The 21406-nt window shown below is 50.7% G+C and overlaps 1 protein-coding gene across 6 annotated transcripts; it reads left to right on the top strand.

The window, feature by feature from the left end:
• The first annotated feature begins 61 nt into the window (after positions 1-61).
• Positions 62-17449, top strand: MAVS (mitochondrial antiviral signaling protein). 6 transcript variants are annotated; one of them, XM_025469406.3, is made up of 8 exons: positions 5419-5496; positions 7840-7909; positions 8718-8904; positions 10309-10483; positions 11657-11829; positions 12492-12645; positions 14520-15022; positions 15906-17449. In XM_025469406.3, exons 3-8 carry the CDS (start codon positions 8788-8790, stop codon positions 16344-16346), a joined length of 1563 nt encoding a protein of 520 aa, XP_025325191.1. In that variant the 5' UTR covers positions 5419-5496; positions 7840-7909; positions 8718-8787; the 3' UTR covers positions 16347-17449. The 6 variants fall into 6 exon arrangements, with proteins under 6 accessions (XP_025325195.1, XP_025325189.1, XP_025325191.1 ...); XM_049100721.1 differs by having other exon boundaries at positions 5451-5496; positions 7840-7952; XM_025469408.3 differs by having other exon boundaries at positions 5491-6207.
• The last annotated feature ends 3957 nt before the right edge of the window (positions 17450-21406 follow it).

Below are 21406 nucleotides of genomic sequence, written 5' to 3'. Positions count from 1 at the left end.
GGGGAAGGCTCCTGTATTGGGGGAGGTCTGTGAATTTTAGGAACTCTGGTAGCTTGGAAGCCACATCCTGCCCATGCACTCATTTACTTGTTTTCCTACAAATCTCAGGTAAATATCTGTTGCCAAGCAACTTATGTCAGTGATTTTCTGGAAGGAAGGGCAGGACAGAAGTTCCTGAGTCACACATGACCAGCAACACAATGCCCTGAGGCTGATGAAGAGGCCATGCTGATCAAAGGGGCTAACTAAGCCTTGGAGGAGCCACCTGTAGCAGGGACTGACCTGCAAGGTAACATGGACCAAGCCCTCTTCTCCTGAGACCACTGAGAGATAAGGTGAGCTTATACCAGACCCTGTTATGTCCAAAGATCTCATGCAGCTGGTTTAGGCTGGTTTAGTCCTCTCCTGGAAGCCAGAGGACTCAGAGGCCCTGAACCGTAGGGAAGAAAATTCTAGAAGAAAAGACACTGGAGTGGGGTGCCTGGGTGGCTCAGTCGGTTAAGCGTACGACTCTTGGTTTCTGCTCTGGTGGTGATCTCAGGGTGGTGGGGTCCAGACCCCTGTGGGCTCTGTGCTCAGCAGGGAGTCTGCTTGGGATTCTTTCTCTCTCTGCCCTTTCCATTCCTCCCCCCCCCCATTGGTCTCTCATCTCTCAATCTCTCACTCTCTCTCTCTGATAAATAAATCTTTTTTAAGAAAGAGAAGACACTGGAGTGTCACCCGCTGTTTTTCTGGAGTGGTAGCCTTATGAGTACAGATTTTAGTTTTCTTCATCAAGCAATTCTGGTTTTCCCTATATTAAACTATATTAGCATATAACTTTTCTCCAGCTTCACTGAGAATATATATTTTTTGTAATGAAATTGGCAGTGTGAGAAATAAAATAGTTTAAATAATAACAGTTTAAAAACCTATCTGAAACAAGATTGTAAAGGCAGGGTTTATATTTTGTTTTTCAGTCTTGGAGAGTTCCCTGAAGGGACTCAGACATGAGAACATTTCCCTTTTTGGGGCCCTCTGTCACTATTCTTTGGGCCTGACTCTGCTCTCTGGGGGGAAATGTGAGCTGGTGGTTGCTGAATCAACACATATAAGCCACACAGCCCTCCTTGTGGCACTGGCCTGGCGACTTGGGCCTTGTGGCACTGGCCTGGTTATGAGCTTTAAAGTGGAGTGCTCCAAAGGCACTCACTGGAGGGGATTGCAGCCTGGGATATAGATCACTCTCTTGACCTTTCACTAATAAATGGACAGCGATCAATAAACTACAAATGGATGGGCAGCCCGGGTGGCTCAGCGGTTTAGCGGCACCTTTAGCCCAGGGCGTGACCCTAGAGACCCCAGATCGAGTCCCACATCAGTTTCCCTGCATGGAGCCTGCTTCTCCCTCTGCCTGTGTCTCTGCCTCTTTCTCTCATGAATAAATAAATAAAATCTTAAAAAAAATTAAACTATGCATGGAGACAAATCTGATAGACTTAAATATAGAGAACAAACAGGGTTACTGGAAGGGAGATGGGTGGGGGATGGGTGATGTAGGTGATGGGGATTAAGGAGAGCATGATGTCTCTCCTTAGTCATGATGAACATGAGGTGAGGGATGGAAGTGTTGGAGCACTATATTGTACACCTGAAACTAATATTATACTGTATGTTAACTGGAATTTATTTATTCATTTTAAAAAAAGATTTTATTTATTTATTCATGAGAGAGAGGCAGAGAGATAGGCAAGAGGGAGAAGCAGGTTCCCTGCAGGGAGCCTGATGCAGGACTCAATCCCAGGACTCCAGGATCACAACCTGAGCCAAAGACAGACACTCAACCACTGAGCCACCCAGGTACCCCCTTAACTGGAATTTAAATAAAAACTTAAGAAGCCAAAATAAATGAATTCTATTCATAAAACAGAATGGAATGCAGTCAACAGTGAAAGGCAAATTAATATAAATAGCCAATATTGTCCAAAGATGATTTTATATTGTATTTTACTTTAAAACTTTTCATTTTGAAATAATTAGACTTACAAACCAGTTGCAAAAATAATAAAATGTTTACATCTTACATAATCATTTCCCAATGATCAAAACCAGAAAATTAACATAGAGTATTATTAACTAACCCAAAGCCTTGGTCAGATTTCCTCATTTGTCCCACCAACATCCAGAGATTTCATGGTCCAATTTGGGATCTCACATTGCTCTCAGTTCTCTTTATTCTTGTTTAATCAGGAATAGTTCCTCAGTCTTTCTTTGTCTTTCCATGGTGGCTTTGACATTTTTTGGGAGTTATTCTGTATATCAATGCTGTTCAGTATACTTTAAAAAAAAACTCCAATAGAATTTTATGCAATGATAGAAATGCACATCAGGACACCTGTGTAGCTTGGCGGTTGTGTCTGCCTTTGGTTCAGGGCGGGATCCCGGAATCCCAGAATCGAGTCGCACATCAGGCTTCCTGCATGGAGTCTGCTTCTCCCTCTGCCTGTGTCTCTGCCTCTCTCTCTCAGTGTCTCTCGTGAATAAATATATAAAAATCTTTTTAAAAAATGATAGAAATGCACAATATATTTTCTGTACAACATGGCAGCCACATAAATACAGCATCTGAAGTGTGGCTCGTGGGGCTGAGGAACTGTTTTACATGCTATTTTAATTTGTGGGAAATGGCTACTGTGCAAAGTGGCTACTGTATTGAACTAGATGCCTGTTGAATGTCCTTCATTTGGGTTGGTTTGAAATTTCCCCATGATTGGCTTCAAATTATGAGTTTTGGCAAGAATTCCACAGATGGGATGATGTGCCCTCCTTTGGGTCCCAGACAAAGGTGGCAAGAAGACTATGTAGGCCAGAATTTTTATTGTGGTAATATATACATAACATAAAATTAATCATTCTGACCATTTTTAAGTGTACAGTTCTTGGCATTAAGTATATTCACGTTGTTGTGCAGACATCACCACCATCAATTTCCAGAACTTTTTCATCTTCCCCAGTGAAACTCTCTACCCCTTTCCTCTAAAATTTAAAATTAGAATTACCATATAATCCAGGAAGTCTACTTCTAGATACATACCCAAAGAAATGAAAGCAGGGATGTGAACAGATTTTGTATACCCATGTTTATAACAGTATTATTCACAACTGCCAAAAGGTAAAAAGCAGTGGATGAATGGATAAACAAAACATGGTCTACTCATATAATGGAATATTATTCAATCTTAAAAAGGTAGAAAATTCTAGTATATACTTTAACATGGATGAACTTTGAAGACATTATGCTAAGTGAAATAAGCCAGTCATGAAATGACAAATATATGATTCCATTTATATAAGCTATCTAGAATAGGCAAACTCAGAGACAGAAAGTAGAATAGGAGCTTCTAGAAGCTGGGTGCAATGGAGAGTGGAGTGTTTAATTGGTAGACAGTTTTACTGGGGAAGATGAAAAAGTTCTAGAAATGGATGGTGGTGATGGCTGTACAACAACGTGAATGTACTTAATGCCACAGAACTGTTCACTTAAAAATGGTTAGAATGGTAAATTTTATGTTATGTGTATGTTACACCACAATAAAATAGCCATACTGTTCCATAGCAACTGCACCATTTCACATTGCCACCAGTAATGTTCAAGGGTTCCAGTCTCTCCATATCCTTGCCAATACTTGTTATTTTGTTTTATAATAGCCATCCTAAAGGTTTATATCAGCTATAGACTAGATTTTTAAAAACATTTTTATTTATTTGACAGAGCATGTGCACGCACAAATAACAGTGTGGGGGAGAGGGGCAAAGGGAGAGGGAGAGAGAGAATCTTCAGCAGAGTCTCCACTGAGTGCAGAGCCTGAGGCAGTGGCTCAATCTTCCGACCCTGAGATCATGATCAAGAGTTAGACTGAGCCATCCAGGTTCCCAGTCTCTCTTTCATTTTTAAGTTGCAGGGTAAAGTATAACAATCTTAAGTGTACAGCTGATGCATTTTTACATATGCACAAGCCCATGTGCACACTGCTCACATCAAGATATAGAACATTTCCATTCCCTGCAAAAGTTCCCCTGTACCCCAACCCAGAAGTCAACAGTGAATGATTTTTCTTTATGTAGATGAGTTTTGCTTGTTTTTCAAACTTGCCTTACCTTGCAACTGGGGAAACAGACAGCATGTACTTTTTGTACTTGACTCTGCTAGCAGTGGTGCCCATTTATCTGGGGGAGACTCATCCATGCTGTGTATATGAATTGTTTGCTCTTTTTCACTGCTGCATACTATTCCACAATGTGACCACACCACAGTTTATCTCTTTATTCTGCTGATGGACCTTTGGGTCGTTCCCAGAGTTTGCCTATTGTGAACAAAGCCACTATGAATATTAGCTATTGTGCATGTGACACACACCTAGGAGTGGTGGCTGGGTGATAGGCTTGGCATAGGTTTCACTTAAGAACTGCCATTTTCTGAATCTTTTATTTATTTATTTTTTAAGATTCTATTCATTTATTTGACAGAGAGAGAGCACAAGCAGGGGGAGCAGCAGAGTGAGAGAGAGAAGCAAGCTCTCCGATGAGGAGGGAGCCAGATGCGGGTTTGACCCTAGGACCCTGAGATCATGACCCCAGCCAAAGGCAGACCCTCAACTGACTGAGCCACCCAGACACCCCTGAATCTTTTAATATTTCTTAAAACCAGGAAAAATAAACCTCTACCTGGTGATTGTCTGAGTATTTAGTGGCTTCTAAGGTATAAGACTTTAAGCCTGTACCTGGAACACAGTGGGAGGCTCAGTAATTGCTGGCCTCAGCCCCAAACAGAGGAAGGGCCAGGCAGCTGGCAGGCGCTGTGGGGAGGTACCTGGTCCAGACCCTTGGGCAGAGAAGCCTTTCCCACACAGCACTCAAGACCCACAGCCAGCAGTCTGGGCAGCCCGAACTTGGCGCCCCTGCCCTGCTCTCACCTACCCAGCCTCCTCGCACTGTGATCCTGCTTCCTCAGGCCCAGCATTGGTGTCGCTTCCTGTGCACTTTGCGTATCACTCGATATTTATTGGGCACTAACTTTATGCCAGGCCCTGGGTGCCCCGGTACAAATGCCATAAAGACCCTCCCCCCTCAAATTACTCAGGAGGAGTGATTGCTTGGCGTAGGAAGCATGGGGACCCAGCCGAGCACTGACTCCGAGGTCGGTCATCCACTTGAGTTCTAGCCAGATTCTGTATTTCCCCTGGAAGTTTGTTCTGGACAAACAAAATAATCTGATCCTCTGCGCCCCAGCAGGAGCCTAGGTCTGCCCGGAGCGCCTGTCCCGCGGGTCCAGGCCCTCGAACCACTGCCAAGCGCCCACCCCCGCGGCCCAGTGGCTCAGGCTGGCCGCCACGCCCCGCCCCCGCCGCCTGGCCAATGGCCTCGCGGTCCCGCCCCTCTCTGCCGCGCCCCCTCCTGCAGGGGAGGGTTCCGGGGTGTCTGCGGAGGTCCGCGGGTAGCCGGGTAGTGGCTACCGAGGTAAGTTAGCCGTCCCGGGCGCGGTCGGTCCCCTGGGCTCTGGGCGCGCCGATGGCTTTCGGAGCGGTGGTCAGCGGAGGCAAGAGCGGAGCGGGACGCGGAGCCCACCGGGGCGCACGGGGGTCCGGGGACGGGACTGGCTGCGCGGGGCTGGGTTAGAGCCGGTCCCGAGGCGCCGCGCTTCGCGGCAGCGCCGGGCGGGGCGGGGGGGCGTGGGTCGTGTGCTCGGGCGGGAGGGGAGGTTGGGGGAGCAGACAGGCGCTGGCTGCTGAGTGCCTCCAGCGCCCCGCAGGCCGGGGGTGACCCTGGGGCGAGGCCTAACCTCCCGGAGCTGCGGCCGCGCCTAGAGGCCGCCGTCCTCCCCCGGGCCTTGACAGTTCTCGGTGGTGACATCTGACCAGAACAGCCTCCCTCCCTCCCTCCGCGGGCCTGGTTCCTTCCAGGAATTGGAGCCAAATCAGTGAGGCCTCGCCTCTCTCCTCCGGGTGGTTATTTCTTTCCGGGACGCACTCAGCGCGTCCGGGGCATTCAAGGTAGGAACTTCTCGCAGCGTCAGTCCGCCCTTCTCTGAGACCGGAAGGAGCTGCTAGGAAAACATTGGGGGAAAAAAAAACACAACCAAAAAACGACGTTCTGTGCACGCTGTGGAGCCTTAAAAACTTCTGGAAGGACAGTCAGCGATCTGAGAACTGCGACTGCCGAACAGGGCAGGTTAGCATGCAGTCAGCCTTGTCTGAATGATTTACATACTATTCCTACAAGAGAAGGGACTACGTCTTTCAGCCTCCCTGGCACACCCCCATCTGAGGACTCCCCTCACCCAGGCAGTGGCCTTGGTCCCTCTGGGGCTGTGAGTCTCACTTGTTGCAGCAGCCCCTATGTTCTGTAAGGTGTATGGTGAACTGCAATGAGACAGCAAGTCCTGGGTTCAAATCCTGTTAGGGCCACTGGTCTGTTTGTACAACCCAGCATCATTTCTCCTCTCCTAAAGGAAAGAAAATTAGAATGTGCCTGCCTATAGTAGATCATGAATAAATATGAACAAATATGGGCTTCCTTCCTTTTTGGTTGGAGCATGTTCTACTTCCATACCCCCCAAACTCTTGTCCTTAGGGCTGCGGCTCAGATGCAGAAGAATGTATCACCTGACTCTATCCTTGTCCCTCCCCACATGCCATGGAAAGAAAGGAGAAAAGCGTCATTTAGCCACCTTAGAGTTCTTTGCTCATCTCCTGAACGCTCAGAGGACCCCTGCCCCATCTTCTTGAACCTCTTGACTTCTGTCATTGACACTTGCCACACCAATAATGTAGCACCTGGTGGCTGACAGAGCAAGGCATGCCACATGAGGCTATGAGGCCAGCAGACAGGACTACTGCCCCATTTCCCATATGGGTGACAGACTGGTGGCCCCAGCTCTGCTCTGCAACATTATCTTCTAGAGTCCCACCCAAGCCACACACCCACATTTTTGCTCCAGTCTGGCTCCTCTTCTGACCCCTTTCTTCCCAGAAAACCCACTTGGACATGTCATAGTGTCTCAGACTTGAGACACTATGATCACCTGATCAAAATGGAGCTTTGGAATCCTCTCTGCACCACAGCTTCTCCACCAGATTCTCTGGCCTGCCTAAATGGCACCATCCATCTACCTAGTGCCTGAGGAGTTATCCTTGATTCTTCTCTCTCCCTCACTTCCCACATCCAGGACCCACTAGGAATCCAGCCACCTCTCACCATCTCCATGGGCAGCATTCTGGCCATACCCATCCTGTGGCCCCCTGCTTCAGCCTCCCAATTGTCTCCCTGCTTCCATCCTGGCCTCTGTACAATCCAGGTCCTCACAACTACCAGAGAGGTCTTTAACATAAGTCAGATCCTCTCCCTTCTCTGCTCAGAACCCCCAGTGGCTTCCCATTTCACTCCAAGAAACCCCCCAAAGCAAAAATAACAACCCCCAGAGTCCTTTCCTGCAACACTGCACATGAGCCACCACTTTTCAGAACCTCCTTGACCTTGATCCCTTCCCCTCCCCTTAGCTTTCTAAACCTGGACCACCCAGACCTGCTTTCTGTTCTTCAAACATGCCAAGGTCATTTCCACCTTAGGACTTTTAAATTGCTGTGCCCTCCGCCCAAAATGCTGATCTTGCAGCTCAGAATGGCTCAGCTCAAATGTCACCAATTCAGAAAGACTTACCTGACCACCTCTGTTCATGCAGCACGTCCTTCTCCAGGGATTCTGTCTCAAAACCCTGGTTTATTTTCTTCATAACTTGGTTACTATTTGGAATTCTTATTTATGTACGTGTTTACTGATTTGTTATCTGTCCCACCCCAATAGAATATAAATTGGATGATGGCAGAGATCTTGTCCCTCTTATTCCCTGCAGCTCTCCCTGAGGGGGAGGCAGGTAAGGAACTCACAGACAACCCCATCTATAATTGCAAATTGTGGTAAGTCCTACCTAAGCAAGTAGTAGCAATTGCTAGTAATTGAGGCACTTGTAAATGTCAGGCTTATGCAGTTGAGCTACTGTATTGTCAAAACAAGCCCTCTGAGTCATTTTAGGGGTAAAGAGAAGACTGTAGAAAGCCGGTAATTTGCCCTAGATCATACGGTGAGTGGAACTAGCCTCCTATCCTAAGAACATGTATGTGGCAAGCTTTAATGGTGGGCTTGCGGTCATGTTCTGGAAAGGACCTGACCTCTGATCTTTGCTCTTCTGCTAACTAGCAAGCCCCTTAATTTCTTGGTACCTCATTTTCTTGACCTTTAAAGTAGGATGATCCTATTATTATTTTGGGGCTTTTTTCTCTTTTTTCTAGTGTACCCCAAAGAAGCAGCAGTCCTTGGTGGAGTCCTCTTGCTATCAGCGACTAGGGACACATACAGACCTTGGGACCATGGCAGGGAGTCAGAACCCTCCCCAACACTGACCAACCTGCAGGGCGGGCAGAAATGGGGCCTAGATCTGGATCTGATTTCTTTCTTTCTTTTGGATATGATTTCTTTTTTTTTCTTTCCCGGATATGATTTCTTTTGGTCATCAATTTCATTTTTAAGTAGGTTTATTGAGGGCCTCTGGGACTCAGGCAGTAATAAAATTGGTTGATTAAAGAAAAAAGCAAACATTGCAGAGAGTTGAGAAAGAGAAGTGATTGCCTTCTGTCCAACCCCACTCCCAACTCTGTTGCCATATGTGGTGTGTTTTCTTTCAGTCCTTTTTTCCCTCTCCGTCCATCCTTTTATGGGCCAGAGCCTCTGTGTCACTGTAGAACCTAGACAGCGATGACGTTTGCTGAGGACAAGACTTACGAGTATATCCGCCACCATTTCAGCAATTTTGGCCGTATTCATGTTCTGGAGATACTCCCTTACTTGTCCTGCCTTACAACAAGCGACCAGGTGAGCAGGGGCGTGACAGCTGACCCGGGGCGGGGGGGGGGGGGGGGGGGGGGGGGGGGGGGCAGGGGCGCCAGAGCTTTGCCCAGAGCCAGGGCCAACTCCTTCCTTCTCTGTCATCTGCATCCTGCTTTTCTTTCTTTTTAAATTTTTTAAAGATTTTTTTTTTAAATTTGAGATAGAGAGCAGAGGGAGAGGGAGAAGCAGACTTCCTCTTCCCGCACAGGAAGCCCGATGTGGGGCGTGATCCCAGAACCTGGGATCATGGCCTGAGCTGAAGGCAGGCACTTAACTGCTTAACCAACTGAGCCACTTGGGCACTCCATCCTGCTTCTTGACCTTGATGCTTCTCTAACTCGGAGAATGAAGTGTGATTCAGGCTGGCCTTTGCGACGTGGCTGAGCTCCCTCTCGTGTCCATATGGTGTAGTGCTAAAATATAGGGTGCTGGCTGCCTGAGATTTCTGGGCCTCAGTCCCATCTCCTGCTTCCATTGGGACTTTACTTTGTCTTTCTTATCGTTGTTCGTGCTGTGTTGACTCCATTCTCCTTGTCAGGGGACCCTGTCCTGACAGGGAGCCCAGGGCTCTGTTTCGAGAGTTCACGAGAGCCAGACTGCTCTGCTGTGGCCCCAAGTGAAGTGGAGCTGGCCGCCTCCTAGATTTAGCTGCTCCCAGAGGGCACCAGCACTCTGCTTCCACCACGAAGCTGTGGTGGTGGTGGCGCCGCAGGCCTGTGGCTGATGGGGGGAGGTGGTGGTGTCCGGCCCCCTCCCTTGTATCTGGGGGCTTGTGGGGATGCCTTGTGACTCATTTTGCAGTAAATGTTTCCTGTGGGTTTTCATTTCTGCTGTCTGGTTGCTCATCTGTATGTGGGATTTCAGTGGATCTAGAACCCCTGTCGCCCTGAGATTCCTTATCAGGATCTTCCAGGGCCCCATGCTCCTGATTATTAGGGTTGGCTTTCTCTTACTGTCCCTTTTGCCCCCTTTTATCTTTTGTTCCCTCTACACCCTTTCCTACTCTGCTAATCCAAACCCTTTCTTTTTGCCTTGGGGGCTGCATAAACAAACCATAGGTTTTGGGGATAGACTAACTGGGATCTGTCTGTAGGCTCTTTACTTCTGCTAAGTAAGAAGTACTTACTTCGGCTTCCTCACCAGTAGAGTAGGGGCAATAGCATTACATGAGATAATTCTTGCAGCGCCCCAAGTGTGGGGCCTGGCACATAGTAAGAGCTTATTTCCTGGTACCCGCCTCAAACACTGGTCTTGTCCTAGGCTCTGACCTAGTTTCAGATGGCTGCTTCGCTCTTGGGGCTACTTGGAGCCTCTGCAGCTATCCTCTCCCGAGTGGGAAAGGGGCCAGGGCCACCTGGCTTGAGCAGGGCAGCTGGCTGTGTCTTCCAGGATCGACTGCGGGCCTCTTACCAGCTCTGGGGGAACCAGGGCACCCTCTGGGAGCTCTTTAACAGCCTTCGGCGGCGGACCGGCTGGGTAGAATCCTTCATCAAGGCGCTGAGGGTCTGTGAGCTGGCTAGTCTGGCTGACGAAGTGGCCCGTGTCTACCAGAGCAACCTGTCCGGTGAGCTTCCTGCCCTGGCCCTCCTCATGGAACCCATGTCTGTTCCCCTGGCCTCCATTCAGCCTGTCCCCTCCCCCCTGTACTTCCTGCCTCCCTCTGACATCCTCCCTCCCACCATGCCTGGGCAGTAGACAAACCTGGGTGTAGATCCCAGCTTAGCCTCTTGCTAACCATGTCTCTTTGGCAAAGTCCCTTAATTTCTCTTAAACCTCAGTCTTCTCCTCTGTAAAATGGGACTAACGACCAGACTTCTACATCGTAGGACTGTGGTGGATACCAAGGGATGATGGATGGCGTGTTGAGTGCTTAGCTGGGGCTGGACACCTCCCATGTGCTCAGCAAATGAGGCTTCCTCTAATTTATGTGGCTACGACACTTGCCTCCCACCTCTTTCTCACTTCCTCCTATCTCACCCTCAGTTTACCTTCCTCTCTCCACTCCTCTCTTCTCTTCCCCTCCCTTCACTGTCTCCTCTTTATCCCTCATAGATTCCTCCTTTTCTTTCCCTCATCTCTTCCTCTCCCCCTAGCTTACCCTGGAGCTTTCTAGGTCCTCCACCCCAGCTGTGTTACTCCTTAGCCCCCTCTCGATGCTCCCTGCCAGGCCAGGTGCCCAGAGGGATCTGGTGACGACAGATCTGAGGGGTCAAAACAGGAAGAAAACTCAAGCCAGCCCTACTTATGTTTCAAACTAGAGACAGCTCCTGAGACCCTGCTCAGATTTATAGCCTTATAATAGTCTCCTGTTGGCTTTCTTTCTTTTTTCCTTCCTTCCCTTCCTTTCTTTTTTTCTGAGGGGTCAGTTAGTGGTGACAGCCATCCACAACGAGGAAGAGAGAGCCACTGGGTTCCAGAATGCCAGAGGACAGAGAAATGGCAACTGCTGACCCTAGTCTAGGTGGTGAGAGGCTTGTGAGGTGCCCCATGTGCTCGCCCTATCCCTTCTACCTCCTTGTTATCCTCCCTCCCTCCCTCCTTCCCTTCTTTCTCCTTCCTGCTACTGTCTCCCACTCAGTGAATCTTGTCTCTTCTAAGTACATCCCACATCAGGACAGCTTTGGGAGCTTCAGGGGGCTGAGAGTTATCAATCCAGGGGGCCAGGAACACCTAGGCCTCTCCTGTCACTGGGAGCATTCCTAGTGTCCCTTGACATCACTATATCTTTGTCCCCCAGGGGTCTCAAACCACCCCCCAGCCCCAGCGGAGCCACAGTTAGTTCCTGCTGAGGTTCCAGGGCCCCCTGCACCTGCTGTGGCCCCCAGTACACCCACCAACGGCTACAGAGAGGAGGAGCCAAGTTTCCCCTTGCCTGTCCAGGACACCCAGCTACCAGAGTCCCTGGAAGAGGTGCGTCCTCACAGTCTACTTTGGGCCCCCTGCTTTTGTGTCTCCATCACAAATCATGCCTAATCTCTGCTCAGAACCTCAGGGCTTCCTCAATGGAGATATGCTCCAAATTGGCTTTCAGACTGCTGACCAGGGCTTCACCCTGTGGCAGCCCCCAACCCTCTTATCAACCTGCTGTGAGGTCACAGTTTTGAGGTCTTTGCACTGGTTCATGTGATGAGATATTGAACTAGATTGAGGGACCGGGGAACCATGAGTGGAGGGATACTGGGAAAGCTGGAAGTAAGGGGATGGATGGAGTTATCATTGCCAGCAAAGTCAAATTCAGGGGGAAAATGACTGATTCTATCTGGATGTGATAAGCGGACAATGGGGTGTGTCCAGGAAACACCAGACCATGGACTTGAAGTCCAAGAAAGGGGTCTGTGCAGCAGCCTCAGAGAGGGAGACCTTTTATGGGGCAGGCAGATGAATAGAGTCTCCCCATGGGATGGTTTGTGTTTTCTATGAGGTAGGTTTCTGTAGGCAGAGGGTCTGTCAAGGACCAAAGCCAGGGCCAGGGGCTTCCTTGGTTTCTGTGCTTTTTGGCACGGGCTGAGGCCTGTAGGAGATGCCCATTTCTGGGAGAAGCAACTGCCTCATTTCTATTTTCCCTCTTGCAGAGTTCAAAGAAAGTCCCCCAGATGCCCCATTCTGGGGCTGTGAGAAGGCCAGCTGGCCCCCGGGAGCCCTCCTCTGACATGGCAGCTGTCAACCCTCTGACTGCCAGTGGGCATCAGGAGCAGGATACAGGGCTGGGCGGTGCCCATATAGCAGGTATGTGTGGAATCTGGAGTTACAGGCCTCTCTGACCTCCCAGTGAGGGTGAAGACTAGAGTTGCCCCTCTGGCTTCCATGGACAGGAGGCAAGGGTGGGAATAAAGAGGATATACCTCAGGGAGCAACCCGAATCCTTAGAGGGCATATCAGTATTTTGCATGTCACAAACCATTCCAGCATCTAGTAGCTTAAGATAGGACTATTTCCCTCCTGATTCTGTGGGTCAGCAATTTGGGCTGGCTCAGAGTAGTTCTTCAGATCTTGGCTAAATTCCCTCTTGTGTACACACTGGCACACATGCACACTCTGCGTAAGCCTTTTGGCTGGGGCCCCTTGGTTTGCTTCAGTGAGTCCTCATCCTTCACCAGATAAGTCTCTTTCATTGCAGCTGAGCAGAATTCTGAGAGAGCAGGCTCCTGGGACAAAGGCTCAGAACTGACAGCTTTCCTCCTACCTTATTCTGTGGGCCAGAGCAAAGCACGAGGCTAGCAGAGTCAAGGAGTAGGGTGCCAGACCCCATCTCACATTGCAGAAGGTGTGGATATAGCTAGAGGAAAAGGATTAGGGACTCTTCCAAGGGGACTGACACTGCAGGGGTTCTCCAGGACCTGTAGGATGGTGCAGAAGGCCGGGGCCATCTCCTGGCAGGGGAACCCTTAGGCACTGCCCTGCCCCAAGAGGGGCTCTAGCTGCCAGTGAACCACTAAAGCCTCTCAGCCCCCAGAGGAAGTATTATTTTCATCAGGTGAGGGCCCGGACCCCCACACTAGATCTTTGCACCCCCACCTTGGGAATATAGAGCTGTCCACTCTGACCTCTCAGGCTGGCATGTCTCTGCATCGTTATTTCCTAAACTGTGTTCTGTGGAGCACTATGGTCTTCCCTGCCTTTGGTGTCCCTGGGATAGCCACAAGGCACGGGAACAGTTAAAGGCTCAGAGAAGCCATCTTAGCGCCCTATGCCCATGTCACTCCAAAAACCTTTCCCAAGCACCCATTTATGCTGTTCAGTGTCAGCTTGCAGTAGAACACCTTTCAGGAAATGGGAGCTTCAGGGGACTGAAGTGGACCAGGGAGGCAGAGGGCACTTAGATATCAGGACATGCATGGACATGGGTCCTGAAAGATTCTGTGGTGTTAGGTTTTGGGGGCAGTGAGGTGGTACATCCGAATTACTCCAGGCCTTTGTCAGCGTTAGAGCCTGACATGTGTGTTCTCAGAGGTTCCATGGGTAATCATCATCCTCTGCTCCCTCCTGTTTGCCCTAGTTCAGGCCCTCCTCTCAAGGTTGGCTTTGTTCCTGCCCCCCTTTCCCTCGAGTCCTTAGGCCTCCTGGGAGATTTGCACATACTTGGGGCTGGGGGGCCCTCTGGTGCCATATGACTACTGTGAACTCTTCTACTAGAGCCACCTCGCCCTGGTCCAGGATGGCTCCTGCTGGTCGGGGAGGGGAAGGTGGCAGAGGCGGGAGCATCCAAAATTGTACCAAGCTAGGGAGTAGACGCAGGAGGAAAGGGGGGGGGGGGTGTTCCAGACAGGAGAAGAAAGAGCGGAGGATAATTAACGATCTGCAAACTCCTAGATGCTGTCAGGGGAAAGGATCATTTCACTCTCATGAGAGAATAGATGCAGTTTTAGGTCCCGAACTAAGGATAGAGAGGACCACAGGTGCACCTGCAGTAGTTGGACCGTTGGGCCTGGGGTACAATGACCAGAGGGACTCCACGGCTGGGAGGTTGGGAGGCCTGGATGCAGTAGGTACTTGAGCTAGGCTATAGAGATTTTTCTTCAGCCTTCTGATCCCAAGGCGACTGTGATTTTAGGGTAACGGTCCTGTGGTTTGTGTTTCCCCTTTTATTTTGCCACCTGTAGGCACTGCCTCCGGCCTCACGTCAGCCCGTGGGCCTGTGTCTCCAACTGTCTCCTTCAAACCCCTGAGCCGCTCCATCCCCAGGGCCAGCCGTTTGCCTGCACCCTCAGCATTAGCTCTGTCCACCGGCACTACCTCCTCTTCCCCTGGCTCGGCCTCTGCAGGGGTTGCTGGCGACCATGGTGAGGCCACCATCTGCTCCACCATGGCAGGGGTGTCCACTGGTGCACTGACCACCAGCACAGCACCCTCCAAGGTGCCTACCCACTCAACATTTGACAGGATGGCGCCTTCCAAGTTGCCTGCCAGCTCAAAACCCTCTGGTACAATGCCCACTACGAGTCTACCACCGTCCAAACTGCCCATCAACTCAACACGTGCGGGCACAGTGCCCCCCAGAGTGCCTGCTGGCCTGGTGCCTGACCACAAGATGTCCGCAAGCACAGTGCCCAGCAAGGGGCCTGCCAACACAGTGCCCAGCATCAGCAGCAACGTACCCTCAGGGGTGAGTCTCTCCCTTCTAGCAGTGATCCAGGCTTTCCCCCCAAGCCCTGTTCTTGGACCCTTTCTAGTCTCCATTCAGCCTCTAGCCTGGGCTGTTCCATGGCTTCTTCTTGAGGGTGTAGGGAGAGAGCTGAGATCTAGCCTTGTCCAGACACCACACCACCACCTTTAGAATACTAATAATCATTAGAGCTCTTAAGTGCTGCTGCCTCAGGAGGGCTGGGTGGCCTGTTTAGAGCTTGCAGCTCCTGGTTAAACTCAGCAGTGCTGTTTGGCAGACGGAACAGTGATGGGTAGAGCAGGGTGGCCTGTCTGCCTCAGTGCCTTGATTTTTGCCCCTAGGATATCCAGTCTGCCCTTCTGTGACCAGGGCTTTACAGACAGCAGTCTTAAGCTGGATTAAAGCAGCCTGAGGGAGCCACACTGACCCAGCCCCCCACAGCTGCCCCCTCTGGGCCTGCACCTGAGGCCTTGCTGCTGCGGTCTGACAGAGGAACCAAGTCCGTTGGACCCTTCAGGCACATGGCCAGGCCTCTGACCCTGTGGCTGCTCCATAGCCCTCAGCCTAGGCAAAATGTCACAGAAGGATGATGCCACAGCCACCCAGGGCCCAGGGAAGGGCATGAGGGTGAGCTCACAGGCAGGCCGGGGAGTAGGGAGAGGGGTGCCTTGAAGGAAGTCACTACTGATACCTTTGCAGAGCCTCAGGCCCCGCCCCCCCTTCCCCACTGCCCTCCTGCAGAATCAATGGGTTGAGTCTCCAAGAGGGTGTGGCTTCCTCACTGGACTATGGGCTGGAAATTAGAGGGTTGGGATTCTAGTTCACACTCTGGCCAGGAATGGAGTCATCTCCAGTCCCTTCTAGCCCCTCCTTTCTTTCCCAGGAGACTGCAACGGCTCCAGTACCCACAGACATTTCCACCAGAGACAGCTTGCCCGGCCTAGACCGTAGCTCTGCTGGCTGGGGCTCTGAGTTGGAGCTGAGCAAGCCAGGCAGGCTGGCCTCCCAGGTGGACAGTGAGCCATTCTCGGGCTGTTCTGCGGACCTGGCCCTCAGCTACAGCAGGTCCTTGGGCGCGGGGCCTGACAATGCCCCAGAGGAGAATGAGTACCAGTCGGTGGATTCCATCAGGATCCAAGTGGTCCAGGATCCCAGCGCTGACCTACTGGAGCATAATCCTGGGCCACGTGCCACTCCACAGCCCACAGTCGAGGAGGAGCCCGTCCAGGCCAGCTCCTGGGCTCCGTGGCTTGGGGTAGCCACCACGGGGGTGTTTCTGGCCATGCTCCTGGCTGTGCTATATAGGCGGCGCCTGCTCCAGTGAAGCCCCTGGGCCCTCCCTGCCATGGATCAGCTCCCTTCCCCCTGGGATGTTTAGCCACATCAAGGATTATGCTGTCTTCCTGCCTTGTCCCCTTTGTGGGGCTGGCAGAGCCAGGGGTCAGAGGGGAGCCTCAGGCCAGATTTCTGTCCCAGCTCATGCCCTCCCCCTGTGCTCCAGACCTTGCCTATCCTGCAATCTGGATTGTCACCTTTATTCTCTGGAGGAAGTGAGGTACCCCCATCTAGGCTGTATACCCACTTGCCCAAGTCCACAGATCAGGAGATGCTGCTGGATTGTGCAGCAACATCAGCAGTGTCCCCCATCCTGCCCTGGCATCCGGTGGCTAGCCAGATATGCAGGGTGAGGGACCCCATGGGACCTTCCTCCAGACCCCAAAAGCTCAGCCATTACTGTAGGATCATCAGGATGGTCTATCTCCAGGGACATGGCTGCTTGAGGTCCCCCAAGAAGTGGTGGAGGTCCAGAGGTTCTCCTGGACCCCTGGGGAACATAAGGCAGCTGCTAGACTAAGGCCTGCCTCTGAAGTCTTTCTCCACCCGCCTCATCCCCCTTCCTTTTCCCTCCCTTCTGGTCTCCATGTTCTTGAGCTTGGTGGGGTCAGGAGAGGAAGATTTGGGGAGGAGAAGCCTGTTGGGTGGTTTGGATTTCAGGCCCACCCTTTCCTGGGCTGTGTGGCCTTGGCAGATGATCAGACTTCTCTGGTCTTGCTTCCCCACATGGACAGTGAGTATCATGGCTCATCTCCACTTGGTTCTTCTGAGATTGAAGCATATGAGTGTTTGTCAAATGCCTGACTCAGAGTAGGTAAACACTGACAGCTGCCCCCTGTCCCCTGCCCTGCCTGGTAGACTTGAGGGTTATAAGAGGCAGAGTGCCTGGTGGGTAAGGGTGCTACTCTGCAGTGTCGGGTGGCCCAGGGCTGCACCCCACTCTGACTTTCACTCACTCTGTTTTGTCACTCTGTGCCTTTGATTAACCTCTCTGTGCCTCTGTTTCCTCAGCTGTAAAATGGAGATGAATAGTAAAATTTTATAGGTATATAAAGATAGATCTAGTGTATTAAATGAGTTTATCTACATCAATCTTAAAATGGTCCCTGGCACTTATTAAGGATTGGATACGTGTTGTTACAAATGTGGAGGGGCTGCAGCACTTGGTTACACCTTAGGAGGCAGCTCTGGGAGAGGGGAGTGAGGCATGTCTACTGGGGTAGGGGGAGGGTTGGCCCCGAGCAGCCAGATAGATTGGGGAATATCTTCATGGAGTTTTTGAGGCAGCCATCTCTGGACAAGAAGCAGGCACCAGAGCCCCAGGAGCTGCTTCCATTCCTGTGCTCTGCAAGAGGCAAAGACTAGCTCCCTGGAGAGATCCTGGGGATGGTAGCGGTGCACCCCCAAACTGTCAGCTGGTAGGCTCTATACCCTGCTTTGGCTACTACAGCCTTTCTTTGTACTGCCTTAGGGTGCTCAGTGACCTCTACTTTTAATGACCTCTCCCTGTAAACTTTTCAACCCTCACTCCGAACCCAACAGCCTACACCCTGAGAGTCCCTACCCAAGCTGTCTGCAACACTTGCCATCACCCTTGCTCTTAGACCTCTGTGATCTCCCTCACTCTCAGATACCCGGCTCAGTAAACAATTCATGCCAATTTAATGTGTTGCTCTCCCAGGATAGCTTTGGAAAAAGAGTATCTCAAGAAAGCAATGTGTAGTCCCAAAAGATGCTGCTATGATGGTGGAATTTCTTGTCTTTTTTAAAATTTTATTTATTCATGAGAGACAGAGAGAGAGGCAGAGACATAGGCAGAGGGAAAAGCAGGGTTCCCATAGGGAGCCCGATGCAGGACTTGATCTCAGGACTTTGGGATCATGACCTGAGCCAAAGGCAGATGCTCAACCACTGAGCCACCCAGGTAACCCTTGCTAGTGGAATTTGAAGCACAATTACCAGCCGTATGGGAGACCCCTTTAGGTAAGGTGTGTGGGAGTCATTCAGGGATCTACCAGGCACTATTCAAATGATACTTCCCAGAAGCCCTTATCTGGCTTACATGGAACAGCATTCCTATTTTGGCTGTGGACAACTGAAGGCCTCTAAAATGCCAATTTCAGGCAGAATTGGGAATTGGCCAGCGTAATGAGGCCTGTGGCCAGGAGAGGGCTTGGGGTAGTCCATAAGATGTGTCAGATCCCAGGAATCCCGGATTTGGAGTGTGGCTTTCAGCTGCAGGAGGGTGTGTGTAGGAGGGTGACACAGACAGGTTACCCTCATTACCATGGCCTGGACCATGTGGAGGCTAGGAAGGGAGAGAGAACCTCTACCCCCAGTGTCAGACCCAGCCCCCTATCCTTGGAGATTTGGGAGAACACACTTCACTTCAGTGTAAAGGCTGGGGTGGGGCCAGAGGCCTAGTGCTATCCCAATCGCTTGAAGCAGACTCACCAGCAGTCAAAGTATGCTTATCAATCCCTCTCTACCTTCTCTCTCCTGCTGAAATATTTCCCTCAAAACCCAAGAGCCACCATAGCTTCTCTCCCCTGGAAAACACAGACCTCGTTTACTGACTCTACTGAACCAGAACAATGCTATACCCTCACCTTATTTTCCTTGCTATATGTGCTCAGAGTAATTGGATTTAGGGGAAATTTCTGGTCAGAGATCAAGAAGACATTCCTCACCCTGCTGGGCTTTAGATTATTCACAGCTTTCTTAAAGAAAAAAAATTTTTTTTAAGATTTATCCATTTATTTATGATAGAGAGAGAGAGAGAGAGAGAGGCAGAGACACAGGTGGAGGGAGAAGCAGGCTCCATGCTGGGAGCCCCACGCGGGACTCGATCCCGGGTCCCCAGGATCAGGCCCTGGACCCAAGGCAGCACCAAACTGCTGAGCCACCAGGGCTGCCCTCAAGAAATGTTTATTTTGGAAAACTTTCAAATAGAAAAATAGAGGACACCTGGGTGACTCAGTGGTTGAGCCTTTGGCTCAGGTCACAATCCCGGAGTCCTGGGATCGAGTTCCACATTGGGCTTCCCACGGGGAGCCTGCGTCTCCCTCTGCCTTTGTCTCTGCCTCTCTCTCTGTCTCTCTCATAAATAAAATTTTAAAAATAAAAATAGAATATAAGGAAACGTATCTAAGAAATATCTATAAGAGGAAATAGGATGAAACCTCCCCATGTGCCCATCACCCAGCTTCAATAATGATGTCCTCAGTGGCCAGTCTTGTTCACCCCTGCCCAGTTCTTTTTTTTTTTTTTAAGATTCTATTCACTTATTCATGAGATACACATACACACACACAGAGAGAGAGAGAGAGAGAGAGAGAGAGAGGCGCAGAGACACAGGCAGAGGGAGAAGCAGGCTTCATGCAGGGAGCCCGATGTGGGACTTGATCCCGGGTCTCCAGGATCGGGCCCTGGGCTGAAGGCGGCGCTAAACCACTGAGCCACCTGGGCTGCCCCAGTTCCCTTTCTGTTCAGGTTCCTTTTGTAACTCAGAGACTGAGGGTTTCAGACAGCCAAGGGGCATGCTTGATCAGGAGAATTTTTTGATAAAGGCCTATTTCCTCCCAAGGCAGCATTAGGCATTCCCTTCTTAGTTTCTTGGCCTCTGTGACAAATGGGTGACATCCCATTTGAACCAGTTCAAAGAGTGAGAGCATTGAGTCCCTGTATTAGAGGAGACCGAAGGGGGTGCCTCCACTGACAAGCTCCTTAAGGGGTCTGGCTACTGCTCCTGTCCCACAGAGGCGACATGTGGGTGTGTCCAGTGGCAGCTTACCTGTTGCACCAGGGGCCTCCTCCAGTTCTGATGGGCAGAAATTACCCATCTGGGCCAGATTCAAATTCCATTGCACGTCTCTTGCTCTTACAGGAATCTCTTAGGATGGAGTCATTCAGGCCTTGAGGTCACTTGCTTTCCATGAATTGCTCCCACCTCCCCTCCCCCCCCCCGCCCCCCGCCAGGGAAAGCAGTGTTCGGCATTCCCCGTCTAATCTGTGCTGAAGTGATTACTCTCCATGGATGAAAATCACATGTCCTCCCCTCCCCCCACCTTTCTGTGGGGTGTTATTATTTTTTGATGAGATGTGTAGCACCTCTCCACCTCTCAACATCACCTGGTGTTGGACATGGTCCCCCAGCATTCCACATGCCTGCAGCTGCGGGTGACAACAAAAGGGATACACAGGGCTGCTGCTGACCCCATACCTTGCTGGGCGCCAGGTGCTGGGCTAAGCGCCATACGCAGATTAACCTGCTCAGTCCTCAACCCTGTGTGAGGGGCACCATTATGACCCAATGTAGAGCTAGTCTGCAAGACCAGGAGGGAGCAAGGACCAGAGGAGACAATGCAAAGGAAAGTTCTGATTGCTGAGCCCCAGACCTAGATGTTTTCTATGCTTGCTCGTGACCTGCAGCTGATTGCATGTCTGGAGCTGGGAACCCCATTAACTTTTATTTTATTTTTTTTAGGATTTTATTTATTTATTTGACAGAGCACAAGCAGGCAGAATGGCAGGTAGAGGGAGAGGGAGAAGCAGGCTCTCCAATAAGCAGGAGCCTGACAAGGGTTTCGATCCCAGGACCCTGGGCTCACGACCTGAGCCGAAGTAGACGCTCAACTGATGAGCCACCCAGGTGCCCCCGGCGACCCCATTTAAAGTGAGATTTCACACCAACACTCTCCTGCACACTGTGCCAAGATCTGCCTGATGTTGGAGTAGTGTAATAATGTACAATATTATACCTAATAGTCTCACAATAGGACTATAATCATCATGTGTGGGCCTAGGCTTGATGGCCTGAGGGTGTGTGAGATCAAGCAGGGTGGCACAAGCCAAAATGCCAGGCCTCAGGAAGCCAGTTTGGTGTAGCAAATGTTTATTAAAGGGTTCTCCAGGGAATCCTTGGGTAGCTCAGCGGTTTGGCACCTGCCTTCGGCCCAGGGCCTGATCCTGGAGTCCCGGGATCGAGTCCCACGTCAGGCTCCCTGCATGGAGCCTGCTTCTCCCTCTGCCTGTGTCTCTGCCTCTCTC

The sequence above is a fragment of the Canis lupus genome, chromosome 24 (genome assembly GCF_003254725.2).
Source record: "Canis lupus dingo isolate Sandy chromosome 24, ASM325472v2, whole genome shotgun sequence".
In the NCBI taxonomy this organism is placed as follows: Eukaryota; Metazoa; Chordata; class Mammalia; order Carnivora; family Canidae; genus Canis; species Canis lupus.
Note: the sequence above shows the minus strand (reverse complement) of the source record. Positions and strands in the feature narration are given on the sequence as shown.